This window comes from Argiope bruennichi, chromosome 8, assembly GCF_947563725.1.
Source record: "Argiope bruennichi chromosome 8, qqArgBrue1.1, whole genome shotgun sequence".
Lineage (NCBI taxonomy): Eukaryota > Metazoa > Arthropoda > Arachnida > Araneae > Araneidae > Argiope > Argiope bruennichi.
In genome coordinates this window covers 103859987-103876292 of record NC_079158.1, presented here as the reverse complement: position 1 = coordinate 103876292, position 16306 = coordinate 103859987, and the positions used below count along the sequence as shown (strand labels likewise).

At 27.7% G+C, this 16306-nt stretch overlaps 1 protein-coding gene across 3 annotated transcripts in view; it reads left to right on the top strand.

The window, feature by feature from the left end:
• The window catches only part of LOC129981726 (myelin transcription factor 1-like protein), a 145308-nt gene that overhangs the window by 111539 nt on the left and 17463 nt on the right, over positions 1-16306 (top strand). For all 3 annotated transcript variants that reach the window (XM_056092684.1, XM_056092683.1, XM_056092682.1), the window contains 4 exons: positions 731-910; positions 1861-1995; positions 4593-4652; positions 11919-12056. In XM_056092684.1, coding sequence (XP_055948659.1) covers positions 731-910; positions 1861-1995; positions 4593-4652; positions 11919-12056 — 513 coding nt within the window. The remainder of the gene's footprint in view (positions 1-730; positions 911-1860; positions 1996-4592; positions 4653-11918; positions 12057-16306) is intronic.

Below are 16306 nucleotides of genomic sequence, written 5' to 3'. Positions count from 1 at the left end.
TGTATCATTTTTAAAAGAAATGCGCAAGCATTTTTTTTTTTTTTTTCAAATTGCCTGTTTTTAATGCAATTAAATTCTTTTTGCGATACGAATGTAGACAATGGCGATTATGAAAGAGCAGTTAAACACATGCGATTGTGAAGAGCACTTAAATATATAATTGTTTCTAGTATATTAATGGAAGAAAATGATTTCCTAATAACTTCACAGGCGAACAACTCTGAAAAAAACTGAAACAATAAAATAACTGAAATCAAAATTGATTCAATAAAAGAAAATTTATGTTGCACCCAAAAAAAAACTCTGAAGCAAATTATTGTTATACTGGAGTTCAACTCCGATTCAATAGTTTTTCCGAAAGAGACCCATTCAATTGACGGATACCTTAAGTGATGCTACCTTTCAGCCCCAGAAGAATTGTAACTATTAATATTAATTCTTCTATTGTGCCTTAACTAACTTCTAACACGATTTACGCATTTACTGTCATCACAATGCATGAATTCCTTCATATTTGTCAATTAATGCCGTATATCAAAAGCAAAATCCAGAAAATAACTTATAAAAATAGATTTTAGTCCCAATAAATTCGTATTGTCGAGACTTTTTGGGTATATCATTTGGATCTCAATAAATACGTGCTTGAACATCGAATTCCATCATTTCAGAAAACATAAACTTCTCATTTTTCTTAAACGGCATTAAATGATGTAATATACTATTTCCACAGAGCTCCTTCGACCACAACAACTCCTACCAGCATGACTGCAGCTGCCTGTCTGACACTTTCTGTGACGGCTGTTCTCACACCCACGACAACGGGGTCAAACCAGTGCATCACGACATGCGGCAACACTCGGCAACTGACTTTAGTCACACCTTCTCATGATTACACCAGCGATAAGGATAGGTAATGGATTCCTTATTCTATTTCTTTTAATACCGTTCAAACATGAAACCAAATGGCTAATGATGGCAATTTCAACAATGCTTTAATAGTAAAAGAAACTTCAGCGTGAATAGTATATAAACTGTCTACCTACAATTTTAGAAACTGATAAACAAAAAGTATCCTGCCTAACTCTAAATATTATGATGAAAAGTTATATAAATATAAAAAATATTTTTAAATGTACCTGCTACATGATTCAACTGAAACAAAAAAAAATGACTAATGAATTTAGCACATCTAGTTAAAGTTCATGACCCTAAATATATATTTAAAATTTTAGGTAATTTCGGAATAGAACTGAAAATTTTCATTACCTATTCCGAATGAACAAGTATCTGAGAGTTTTCTATTTTACAAAGACACATATCTATATTTTTGTTTAGGTAATGTTTAAAAAAACATCTCGCACTTATTCACTGCCAATCTAATAACTTCGGGAATATATTTTAATAGTATTTTTATTGATTTAGAGATTTTTTTTGAATATTTAGAATTAGCTTTCCATGGTTTTCCCCCTGTAAATCTTTTCTTCAGTTTTCATTCTCTTTTTCTTTCCATTGGTATAAAAGAAGAAGTAGATTGTTCAAAACTGTTGATTCAGTCAGTGCTTCGAAGTTATTCTGAGAAAATTTTAAAATTAGCGCGTGTGTTTTTTTAATTTAATCTAAAATTTTGAAAAATCCTTTCTTAACGAGCACTTTCTACTCAAGAAATAACCACCTGCAGAATTTTAATAGTCTAGTACCAGTAATTTGGAAGATATCTTAATCAGTAAGTCAGTGAGTGAATATGTGGATTTTCTTTTCATATATATATATATATATATATATATATATATATATATATATATATATATATATATATATATATATATATATATATATATATATACTTGTTTATTATTGCAGAGCACCCTCCCCAAAGCTACTGAAAAATGCTTTGACTGCTGCTAAAATCCGGGAAAGCAGAGAACCCGTCCACTGCCCCACCCCCGGATGTGATGGAATGGGTCATGTGTCAGGAAACTACGCCACGCACAGAAGGTAATGTTTTATTAGATCATGAAGAATCGTCAGGAATAATCTACTTCATGTCAGGAATAGTAATTATTAAGGTGTAAGTAGACTAGCCACATGAAAAAGTGTGAAGGCATTCAATATGTCATGGTCTGTTTCTTTGTGGTAAAAAATTTTAGGCCAAGGAAACAGTGGTGTAATCTTCTTCTTGATTACAGCCGACCACCACACCTCCACTGAACGTAGCAGTGTTGACAGTATTTGCTGTGGCCGACTGCTATCTTCAGAATAGTCCGTCCATAACACTGACTGATTCACCAAACTGACATTTTCTTCTAGGCAATTGGTCCCTAGACACAAAGTGGTCATCACTGACCTTCCTCCTCATCTTCCCGTTCATCTATCTTCTTATTAACAAGGAACAGGCCATCACTTAAAGAAAATCTCCTCGAAATTCACAATATTCCTCCAAATTCTCATTTTACAACAACAGAAATCCAGACACTTTCAAACAATTGAAAAAAAATGACAATTTTTAACATCTACTGACGGGTATCTAAGGGTGTGGTCTCCAGTTTTAGAGCCTGACACAGGGAAAAAAACTTGCTTTGTTACCATTTAAAACCAAACAATAGCAGGGATCGAATATGTAATACCATATCCCGAGTATTATCTGAATTTTTTTAGCCACCAATGACCAACTAGGAGCGCAGTAATCAAATTATACTCAAAGTGCTACTTATCGATGTTCATCACTGCAAGGTAAGATTCTGGAATACCAAGAATCTCTGCTGTTCTTTTACAAATTAGGTCTAAAATGCGTGGCAGTAGATGCTTTGTCCGGTAACGGAATTTGCAAATATATTTAGAGCAGAAATTATTTCCTTGAGCTGAAATATAGAAACTAACCTTACAGAAAACAAATTATAAGCAATCATACAGCAGGATAATAAGAAAATACCGAGAATGAAAATGAATGCGTTAATACGTATGCAGTTTTGTTAGATTATAGGCCTAGAATTTATGGTGAAATGGAATACAGATGTGCTGTTAAAAAATTCCTGATAAGTTATTTGCTCAATAGTTTATCTTATAACGAGCAATTCTTGTATATATATATATATATCAATTTATTTCGCTTATCACTGAAACGGCTCTAACGATATGGATCAAATTTTATATTTAGATAAGGTTGCTTCTTAAGTTTATCTATATAAGTGCCTTTCCTGAAAAAACATGATTTTATGCCAAGAAACATATTTTTTTATAACTAAATATTGACATGTGGTTACACGTGACCTGCATACGCTTGTTAGAGATGGAATTGTGGTTAGGGCTTCGCACTGCCACGCATTTTTTTTCATGTTCGATCCCGTATTTGCAATTCAATTAGATAACTTTATAACTTTAACTTTAAACGAGCTCATAGGATAGGATTTTATTTATAATTTTACAAAAAAAAAAAAGAAAAGAAAAAAAAAACGAGTGAAGCTTGGTTTCTCATGTACTTTATATAAATAGGTAATTATACTTACAATCTTCAGTCCCTATAGGCAAAAGATATAGTATATCTTCTCGATATTTCCCGACATTCTGAATATCGGCCAACATCGGGTAACGATGAATGTTGTTGAACATTTTATGATAACATGGATGCTGTTAAAAAAATTCATGAAAAGTTATTAACTAAATAGTTTATTTATATAAATAAGTAATTTTACTTTCAATCTTCAATCCCTATTGACAAAAGGTAATTGTACGATATCTCTACGATGTTGTTCCACATTCTAAATGCCGGTCAGCATCATGTAGATACCGTCACAATGTTCTTCGACATTTTGTGCTAATAGAGATGTTATCTACTACTCTCAACAATCTTCGGAATGAAAATTGGCCTATCTTCTTATTTGTATACTATTCTGTTTGAAAAAGCAAGTTTTTAATCATAAGCTATCCATCTTGGAAAAACTACGAAAGTTATTTCCTTGATTCCAAATGGATAGTTTATATTATTTTCTCTTTTTAATGTCTTCTTTTATCTTATTTATAATATAAATTATTTGAAAAATCACTAGTATAAAACAGAAAGAAGCATTCTTCATTTCTAACGTAATATTCAATTTCAATTTTGTTAGTTTCATATCTAAAAGTCCTTAAAAATTTATAAATAGGATTTGGAAAAGATCTGTAAAGAAATTTATTTCTATTTTCAGATATAATCTTAATAAATAATCAAACGGTAAATGAAACGTTAAGTATAGTAAAAATTAAAAATTGAAAATTAGATATAAATTTGGCAATGAGTGAAAAAAATTGAACTTTAATCGAGGAACTAAAATTGAAGTATTTTAGATATCCTTTAATAGCTTGTAATAATGCGGATAGCCATATGTGTTGGACAAATATCATTTAACGTACATCCCCTGTTATTACTCATTCGGTAATTTTCACATTAGTTCAGCTATGTCTGGCAGATCAAAATAGACTACTATGATATATTATCAATTTTATATATCACGTTATAAAACAAATTTGCATTTTAAGATTACGAAAATTTTTTGCTCTTTATTCTATATTATTTGCTTTTAATTTTCAAAGATATTAAGAGAGTACTTGCTTTTCAGCTTATCGGGATGTCCCCATGCGGACCGGTGCAATATGCAAGCTCAGCATCAAGATCTTAAGTAAGTTGCAAGCATTTAAAAGGTAATCAAAATTAAAATACCCCTACTCTGAGCTCTCTCTGCAGCGAACTACTCAGTGTAAAGGCTCCAAAATTGGAGAACATACTATTCAAGACGCGATGAATATACTATTCAAGACACAAGATGGATTAAACGGGAAAAAAAATAGCTCCAGAAACACCGATATAGGGCACTATACAGCAGTAAATATGCTAAAAAGGCCCAAATTCCACATTTGTAACACATTTTATTCGAACTTATCAAACATTCAATCACAAGGACTTTATCGATGCAAGGGAAACTGCTTAATATGGTTCCCTTCTTCCAGATGTAAAATCTGCATTCTGTAGATAGCTTGTTCAGCTGCCGATTGTAATTGGTTGATTGAGATGCTTCTTACATGCAGAGTGATACTGTCTTTCAAATCTGCCACGGTTACCAGACGTCCTGGATAAACAAGATTTTTTAAGCATCCCCAAAGCCAAAAATCGTAGAGACTAAGATGTGTAGAACGAGATGGTTAGGTTGTCGGCAACGCAGGACTCATTATTCTATCGTTAGTAAAATGTTGCCGAAGAAACTGCTGTACAGAGAGTGCAATGTATGGAAGCGCTTCATCTTGCAGAAAGGTAATTGAATCAAAACATTGGTGCTGTTGCATTTGGAGTACAGCAAAAGTTTCGAACATTCTTTGGTATCGACTGGTTCTTTGCGTAAATTCTAAGTCGACGAAATTCTCAAAGTGCAGCTGCAGTATTTCCTTTGTTTTCATAAAACAACTTCACAAGCAAAGCGTGAAACCATCACTGATAAGAATGACATTTTCCCAATTTAATCTTTTTTATGCCTAGAACAGTAACAGAAAACCAGGGATTTATGCACATTTTTGTGCTTACAGTGCGAAATTGCAGTTACAATGACAGTTTCAGTTTCTTCACTTTTTTCCACCCATTTTAGCACTAGAAACTAGAAAAAAAAATTCCATACCGCATTTTTTTTTTTTTTTGTGATTATTTGTATTTTTTTTAGCATGTTTTCTGTTGTACAGCACCATCTATCAGTGTTTCTGGAGCTAATTTTTTTTTTTTTCGCTCAATCCGTCTCCCTGTGTCTTGAAAAGTATGTTCACCAATTTTGGAGCCTTTACACTAAGTAGTTCGCTGTAAAGAGAACTCATAGTAAGGGCGTTTTAATTTTGATCACCTTGTATATAAAATATTATCTTTCATTAACAAACAAAAATGAATGTTTTTTCGTATGCCTGTTTTTGCTTGTAGATATTTTATATAGTTTATTATTGCTATGTTTATCAAACCATTCCAATAGTCTAATTACAGAAAGATGAAATTTTTTATGCATGCAAAGACTTGTTACTATTTACCTTCATAGAATATTTAGGTAAATAAATAAATTCGTATTATTTAATTTATTAGGTTGAATAACTTTGACCATTTCTGTGTCTTGATAATCAGACTATATATTTTGACAATTGTCGACCACTTACTTTGAGGAAATTAAAAATTTAACTATTTAATTCTTGAAGCAATGCAAAATATCTTCCCTTGCAACATATCGGCAAAGAATTCATTACGTTTATCATCAAATATCGCTACTCTTTGCTCATAAGTCATTTCCTCTGTCATGATTGAACGGCAATAAATGATTTAATTACACTTGCAATAAATTTAAATTGGGTTTTATCTTCATACTCAATATCAGTCCAGAACATAAATTTTTGACCATGTGGACATATTTAATTTGAAGCTGTTAGTATCTAGTTGCCTCAATACATATACTGAAACAGAAAAAAAAATAAACATCTTAAATTATTATTAAAATATATAATTTGAATATGATAAATGCCAATGAAATCAGAACCACAAAAATATGAAATAAAGCCAGAAAAAAGAAAAAAATAATAATTTTGATTAGGAACGGTAATTTATTTATTTTTTTATGCCACTGATATCTCCAAATGAGCAGACGATAAAAAGAAATAACTGAAAATGAAGACGCTCTAAAAAACGAGAGAGAAAGAAAGAAAGAAAATGAAAGCCTAAAATTTTCTACAAAAATTTTAATAGAATCTAAATTATATATTATCTTCGTAGTTCTAGATTTTCTAATTTGGTTTCCTGCCAAATCAAAAAAGAAGTAAAGCTTCTACTCACAGATCAGAGAACGATATCTTTGAATTCCTCAGAAAAAAAATTAATTAAAAATCAATGAAAACAAGCAATTTGATTGCTTCGACTTCTAAACAGAAAGAAATGTTCGAATAATGACCTCAAAATATTTTAAAGAAACCACGAAATCAAAATCTCAATATAAGAATTTCAAGATTAATTCTTAAATATTTTTCAGAAAAAAAGTTTTTTTTCTTTAAAAAAAATTCAAAATTCACTAAATTAAGCTAAAAGTACGATAAAAATTTTAGAATGACAGTTATTTATTCTCTTTAGCATTTTTTTATAATCATTAGAAACGTTACTACGGGCAATATTTGAGAAAATCATTTATAACATAACAAAAGATTAAAAAAGAAGTCACGGAATTAAATGTCAATGTAAGAATTTTAATATTTATTCTTAAGATTTTTCTGAAAAAGTGACTTTCTTCTTTTAAAAAAAAATCTCAAAATTTAGTAAATTAAGCAAAACAGGGGATAATTTTTTAGAATGACAGTTATTTGTTCTCATCAATGTTTTCATTTTCGCAATTATTAGAAATGTTGTTACCAGCAATATGTGAGAAATCATCTAAAACAAAGCAAAAGATTAAATAAAATTTTTACATTGAATTTTAAAATGCAACTTTCGATACGCATTGAATCAGTATTACAATTTCTTGTGTGCCAAATTTTATGATTTAAATGCGGCAAATTTATCTTGTTCCCGCAAAAAACACATGCACACACATAAACATTTCCTTTTATAAATATAGATAAGTAACTGCCAGTTGCAGACTCCTTTTCTTTTATTTAATCGATCGCATGACCAAACGTTTTGAAAATTCATCCAATTTAAAACATTTACCAAAGGTAGAAAAGGAAAAATAATTAGAAGTTCCAATTTGTATGACTGTAAAATTTTAAGGAAAAGATATTTCTTTATAAAAGCGCCCAGCAAAATGATTGATGGTCGGCATTTTAATTGCATTCTTCATTTTTCATAGCTTGTTTTTGAAAATTAAATTATTAGATGTAAAATATAAATTACTGAGTACTTTTGATAATATATTATATTTACAATTAAAAGAGTGCAAAATGAAGCTAAAGCTATGAGAAAATGAAACTAAATTCATACTCCGCCCACAATAGTTATATGCGAGAATTTCTTTTTAAAAAATGGCAGCATTTAAAAAGTAAATGTAATAAACTTGATTAAACTTGTAGTGAGGAATGACAATAATTTTTTGGAACTGGCTTTGATACATTTTTAATCTTCGAATTTTGTGGAAAATGGTGATTTTAAAACAATGAAAAATATAGTTGTAAAGTATAAACAAAAATATTTTTATAATTTATTAAAATTAGGGTAATAATATTGATATCATTCAAAAGCATTTTTTTAATTAAATAGAGTAAAAACGGTTTTTGTATAATAAAATACTCCGTATGTTAAAAGTGTAAAAGAGGTTCAATTGGTTTTTAACTAAAAATTAATTTAATTTTTTCTTAGTGACTACTTGCGATTCAAAAATAACTAGAGTTAAATTTGATTGAATGTTTTTCGAAACGTGCATGCCATGATTTACAGATAGTGTGCCAGTTGTACAATTTTTTCTGATGTTAGCGTGATTTCATTCAAAAGTTTAAACTATTTTCATTTAGAGATAAAAACAAATCAATGTCACAAGTTTTTTTTTTATTATTATTATTATTTTCGTGTGTAATATTCTTATAATGCAAATTCGCTGGCAGGGTTAGTTGTTTTTATTTCCTTTAATTCTCTTATATATAACTTGATGTTCATAATTCTCCCCACAAATTATTTGTTTCTTTCAGTTTCTTGATATGCATTAAAGAGATGTTATTTTAATAGCTTTACATCTACCTTGCTCGTTTTCTAAACAAACCTTCCTGATGAAATCCAGGTCCATGACATCACAATGCCATTTATGTCCCGATAATTTTAAAAAACTGGTAATCAGTAGTTTTTTTTGTTTTTTTTTAAGTACTGGAACTTCACTTTCAAACTCTTCTCTTGAACTAAGCAGAAAATGAATAGAATCTTTAATATTTTTTAATTAATCAATCAGTAATTTTAATTTTCAATAATCGAAGGAAATCACACGATTTAATATTTAAAATAACAATGAATATGATTTCAATTATTTTAGTCAAATCACTTGCATTCACTAATTAAACATTTTTAGTTTCATTTCTTTCAGATTTATCAATAAAAATTTGTAAAAATTCAAAACAAACTTCAAAGTAATTTAAAAGCATTCTTGTTCATACTCAACATCGTAATTTCTCGTGAAATAAGCTACAGAATAGATTCAATTTTCTGCTCTACACATTCCATAACAAGATTAGTAATAGTGTATGGGTCCCAATTCTGGGGCTCTACATCAACCGTTATATGAATAAGTTACAAGCTTTTCAAAATAAACAATAGATGCGTATAGCTGAGGCTTCCTAATATGATAAGTAAAAAATCTTGTCCAATTACCTCAAGATGGAATTTATTTCAGAATTCATTTATTTCTCGAAGAACCTCAGAAAAGTTCTTCGATTACTAAGCTAGATTCGCAAGAAACTTCTGCCTTAACTAATATACGATCTTGTTATTCTCAGTTCGAAGAAATTGAAAGTTATGTTATGCTTGTAAAGCTTTCCTTTCTTGAAATGAAAGGAGAAGCAATCCACCTGTACAGCAACAATTTTTAAATTGTTCCCTGTTAGGCCTTAATGACTGATGAACTAAATGCATTGTTTTCCAAAAATTCCGTCAATTTTTATTACAGGATCTCTGTTAGTTCTAATTAAACTTCTTTATTCACCCCCCCAAAAAAAATTATTATTAATAATTTAAAATATTAGTAATTATTCTCCATGAAAATTTTTAAGAACGTATTAATCTCTTCAATTAAATTGATCAAATTACATTATTTTGATTGTGAATCAAATTATCCTCTTCCAAATTAAAAGGTGGAAGTGTTAGTAAAAAATTCAGACATTGCGGAACTCCGAAAAATGCATTTGTTGCCGTTGCCATTTTTGCCATTCACGTAAGTTCTTGTACTTAGAAGTGTTGTTCTATGTGAATATTTAAGAAGTAAATTTAAATATAGTATGTTCGATGGATATTTGCAAATTCATTAGAATCAGACTTCTTGTACACAACTCAACATTACAGACGTGGTGGTTTATTTTATAGCTCCTGAATTATATGAATACTCATAAATTAAGACTTATAAATGGTCCCTTATTTTATTTTATCTGGTTTCTTATTTAATGAAAGTTAAATCAAAATATATTTGAAAGCATCTTTGAAAAGATGTGTTTTCCTCAAAATATTTTTATTTATTTATTTTTATTTTGTACATAATAATATCTCCAACAGATGGCGCTGTAATCTCAATACTTATTCTGTGAGAGGCGAAGAGCGATAAACAAGCGCCAATAGAAACTGCGATATATTTGGCGACTTATCAGCTAACTTGATATACGAAATCAGTTCATTCAATTATATTTATAAACGTAAATAATTTTATAAGAAAGTTGTTTACAAAAGTTATAAGTTGTTTACAAAACATTTTAATAAAGAAATCGGTAATGGTAGTTGTTATATAAAATACGAAAACTGGAGCAGCCGGTAAAAATTTGGTGTCAAAATGTAGCAATAATAGTTATATATATCCATTACATTAGATCCAATGATTTATTATTACTTTTATACTTATTCCCAAATTATTTATGGCATTTTTCTAATAAAAAAAGCCAATTCATCACTATTTCAACAGATGCGGTAAGAGGGGAATCGGGGGGGGGGGTTGCTTGAACTGGTTTAGTTGCCAATTGAAGGTGATCAGCAGGAACTGCACATTACCATTTTTTTCGTGCATGTCAGAACACGTTGTTTGAAAACCGTTAGATATTTAACCTCGTGAAGAAATCTATATTATTCAGCATAATTTATTATTTTATATTAATTACCATGCTTAGTTTAAGAAGATCCCAACGCAAGTATGTCATTTATATTTTAAATATTGCAGATTTTATTTACGATTAATGTATTTTTGTAATATTATATCGTTAGTGTTCTTGATATATTTTTATTCTTATTTTGATCATCCTACTATTTTTGAGTATTTTTTATCTTTACAATTATGTTAATTCTTTTCTATCGAAATTTATATATTTTTTCTTTTTATTATTAAAAAAAAAAGTGAAAAAACTATAATAAGAGTCCGCTAATAATATGCATTATATAAGAAATTTAAATTTTCCAAAATGTTTGTTTATCATGTAATTTTATCATCGCTTTATCATTTTTGCATGGTTGTGATCATTTAAAAACTTGCAATAAGAAATTCTTGTATGTATTGATTTTTATATATAATAAGATACAAATTTCGTAATTATATCAAATTCATTTAAAATTGGAATTGTGCTTTGTTTGAGAGTATTTCGTAAATTACAGAATTAAGCATCCCTCAGTTTAACATTTAATTTTTATTAATAAAGTAGAACCTTTCTTAAGTGCTCAAAGTAACAGTTTTATTTAACTGACAAAAATATGAAGTATTTATTGATTAGTTTTTGTTTTATCATAATATAAAAGAATCAACGATACGTGCTTCATAAATCAAGAACTGCTGATTTACAATTCAGTGAAAACTTTCACAAATTTGTTGAAAGAGAACCATATTTTTGTAGGATTTTTTTTTTAATTCTAGTAGCATTTTTTGTATAAAATTAAGTATCATGAAATAAAAGATATACATGTAATGATACAAATTTTTATGTTGATATCTAAAAAAAAAACTGTTGAAGAAATAAAAATTTGCTTTAATTATTTGAAAGAAATTATAGCAAAGCAAATGCATTATCTTTAAAATTTTGTAAATGCTATCAATGAATCAGTATTAATTTCTGAAATTAAATTAATTTCTTAATAAATTTATTGCATTCTTTATTCTTTCAAGATTTTAAGACTTTAAAGAAATTTCTATTTAATAATATTGATAAGATCATCCTATTAAAGGAAAAACATGAATATTTCATAATTTTTTTTCCTTGTATTGTTTTTTTAATAGGTGTCCAACTCCAGGATGTGACGGTTCTGGACATATCACAGGAAATTATTCATCGCACAGAAGTCGATCTGGATGTCCACGTGCAAATAAAACAAAGAAATCTATGCCTTCAGAAAAGATGGAAAGTGAACCATTACGGTAAGTTTCAGGACTTTTTTTTTAACTTATCAAGCATCAACTCAGACAGCTTATAAGTGAACTAACTTGCTATAAAAATTTTAATTTGGCCAGTTTTTTTAATGTTTTCTTTAATCCCCCTATTAGTAAAAGTTACTCTACAATATTTTTTATGATATTGTATACATGTATGTATTGATACTCTAGAATATTTATATGATATGATATTTATTTCTTTGAATGCCTCACGGTTTTGTGAGGCCTTCAAAGTATCGAACATCGTGGTGGGAATGTAGAAATATCTTATACTCATAGAATATACGACTTGCAAGTTATATGAACAGTAGAAATAGGAACTCTGAGTTATGACTGCAAATTCGTGAGTGTGCAATTGAATTTAATTTTTTTTATAATATAAATTTATTCATACTTAAAAGCTGTCTGAAATATAAAATTCCGTGTATATTTTTATAGAAAAAATGCATTAATTACAATTTGATGGTGATTGATTTCATTTATTTATCGCTATCAAACATAGATAAGAAAAATGTCGAAACAGATTATTTTTTCTGGTAAAAGATGCTTTTAATGTATTGCGAAATTTTTCAGTTAAGTTTCTGTTGACTTTAATCACTATGCAAAAGCTTAGATGCATTTCATTCACATAAAGCATGAAAGTTTGTTTTATTATACAGCTAATGTATAAATTCCTTTTATACTTTCATTTAATGACAAACTATTAAAAATGTTTCCAAGCATTGCATAAATTACAAATTATTTCATGGAAACGTGTAATGTAATTTGCATTTACATATCCCGTATAAAGCGAATGGATATATTAAAAGCAGCAATTTTTTAAATATGATTTAAATTCTAGTTTGCATACAAAATATTTCCATCAATAAAGTAAAATTTTCCACTGAAAGTTTTGAGTAATCTTATGATTTAAGAAGAAATGTGAGCAGTTTTCTCCCCTATTCTGACTTGAACATGTTTAAAGCAAAGAAAACTATACATTCTCCCTCCCTCTTTAAGTTCTTTATATTATAAAAACTACACAGTCTTTCAAATTAGGCAATCAAACATTTTAATCTCACACAAAAAATTGGGAAAAAACTGAATAAAAATAATATGTGCATGTATTAAGTACCTAAGTCAAATTTCATTCAGTCAAAATAAAAATAAAAAATTAAAATTAAAAAGATATCAATGGAATCTACTCATCAAAATTTGCTTAAATTTTTATAACATATTTATTTAAGATATGTTTTATTCAAATGTTAGCATAATTTTTTAGAAAAATTATCTTACTGCTTGTTTTTTAAGTCTGTCAAATTTCAGATTCCTATTTTATATTTAATGTGTTGTGTTTTAAACAAAAATGAAGCATTTTTTAAACAATTTGATATTTTCTATAAGTTTTTTTGAGGTGGTAAGATGTAATTATTGATTTTAAAAATTATTAATATTAAGTTTTTCTACTGTAAAAAATTAATGAAATCATTTTATTAAAAAATTTTAATGTACTAGTTAAAACAGTTTCATGTGAAAATCCTGTTAATAATAACAAAAGAAATAATCATAGGAGAGGAAATGGACTTTCACGTTAGTTTTTACAACTTTCTGTTATTATTTTTATTCAAAAGTGCAAAAAAAAAAAAAAAAGGCTTTCTCATTGACAAAGTTAAATATATTTCCCAATGTTTCTATTATTTCAAATTAAAATTAACAATTTAAGAAAACAGATTCCAGTATCTTTTATTATTTTTATTTTAATTACAAAGGCTTTAGGATATAGAAATATGTAGTCGAAATCAATGAATTTATTTTCAACATACAGCATTTAAAATTGCTTCGTTTAATTGATTGTAACAATCAATTAATTTGTTTTAAGTATTATTAAAGCATTCGACTACATTCAGATGACGTTTTTTTTTTTGTTTTTTTTTTTAATTATGAGATTTGAAGCTTCTTTTTTTTCTTTTTTTTTTTTTTTTTTATGACTTTTATGTAAAAACGAAATATGTCGTAAGTAAAAACTTATAATTAAAACATTTTCTTCAAATATTTCAAAAAACATGGGTGTTTTTTTTTTTTTTTTTTTTAGCTAATGTAAGATTTTTTTTTAATACTCTCGATCAAAAACAAATGGCCGAATTGTGTATTCTTTATAATATATATTCATTGATTTGTTGGCTAGAGATTTAAAGAAAAGTAATGATCCAATGATTAAAGAAATGTAATGATTCAAAATTGTTGTAAATTACAATTTTGAATAATCTCAGTGCAAAATCACAAATATTTTGGAATTTTGGCATTTTTTTTAAAAAATTAAAAGCTATATAACTATTACCATTGTACTTATATTTTGATTTAATTCCCAGACAATACTATAAACAAACTGTATTCGAAATTTCAGATTGCTATTTTAAATAGTATTTTAATAAGCATGTTTAAAAAATAAAAAAATTCATCAAAAAACCACATTTCGAGAAAAACGAGTTTAAAGTTTATATTTTTATTTTTGAGTGAGATGAAGAAATGATTTTTCTTTAAAACTTCTTAAATTTATAGTTTATAACTTCGTTTTTCTAGAGCAATTCCTTTTTTTAAATTCATAATTAAAAATATTTTTTCTTTGTCATTGTCTTGTGTCTAATGAGTAACTTTTTTGATCAGCTATGAAGATGATACCGGAATTTTTTATATTTCTTCCGCCATTTCATTTGAAAATACATACTAACTGACATGGAGATATTTTTATCTATTCATATTTACCTGCAGTTCTATTTAATTTTTTCCATGCGTTTATTGTCAGAAATTACTGTATCAGAGGGATACCATGATATTTCAGGGATTCAGGATTAACTGGATTTTCAACAATACCCTTAACAAAATAATATATAATATATAATTTTTTTAAAGAATGTCTAATAAATGGTACAAAAAAAGAAAAGGAAAAAAAACCCGCTTCTTTATAGTATTGTTTACAGTTTCATTTTCAGCTGTTAAGTTCTATTAAAAAAGCTTTTAATTTCATTTCTAATTATCGTAGGGATGAAATAAAAACAGTTTTGAAAATATAAGAATGCAGGTTTTCAAATAAGACATTAAAAAATAGTGGTGAAAAATAGGTTTTTAAAATAGGGCGATGGTTTAATTTTACCCCCCCCCCCCTTTCAAAAAATATATATCGCATGATGTCCTTAACGGAGATACAAATAAAGAATATAATGTTATTCGCTGAATTACCTTTAGAAAAATTTAGTAATATTTTTTCTTTTATTTTTCATTTAATAAGATTTTTTCTCTTTACTTTTACCATTTGACTTATTACCTCTGTATGACGTATATAGTATAATTGTATGACAATCTTTTTCCTAATAAAGCATTTACGCTCAATTTCTTTTAATGCCAATTTCTTTTAATTGAGTGCTAGTATACAGAAACTTTCCTTCAGAATTTTCATAATAATTTCAAAATATTTCGAGCGCAGAAGAAAGCCTTGAAGACATTTCCTGAAACATTTATGTATTCATAGAAATAAAATTCTAATTCATAGAAGCAGAATTTCGCACAACTTTTAAAATATTTTTCAGAAAAATATTTAGGCAAAATTTCATAAAATGTAAAGAGAAAAAAAGAGTACATTTGAAAACAGTCTTTTTTTTTTTTTTTTTTTTTTTCCCACAAAACTATTTTTGTTTTGGCTACATTCTTGTTTTGCCGTTTGTTTGTTTACTTTTAAGTTTTTGTTTTCTGTTGAAATACTGTTATAAAGGCAGATCGTTTTATACTTAGTAAATGGTTACTAAAAAAATTAATTTTATATAGTGCATAATTTTTTTTTCATAATTTGAATCATTCCTCTGTATGAATTGAAATGCCCTAATTAATTTTCGCAAAACATTTTTGCGAAACAGTTTTTTTTTTTTTTTTTCTCCTCTCTTATCCATTCAGTGGAATTGAATATTAAAAAATGAATCATAAGGGTAATCTCAAATGAATATTTTGTTCTAACGTGTAATTATTCATTTTGTTTTCCTTCACATTATATAACTTGGCAAATATTTTTTATAAATCTTTATTTTATTCATTCTTAAAACTTGTTGCCAAAAGTACCTCATTATATAATAGCAAGGGAGAATAAAATATATTAATCTTTCATTTGCTTGTATGTTTCGAATATGATTTTCTGTGTTCATTTGTTTTTGTTGATGTTCCTGTTAGATGTTTATAGTTTTCAAATACTGCATTTCTGTCAAATGAAT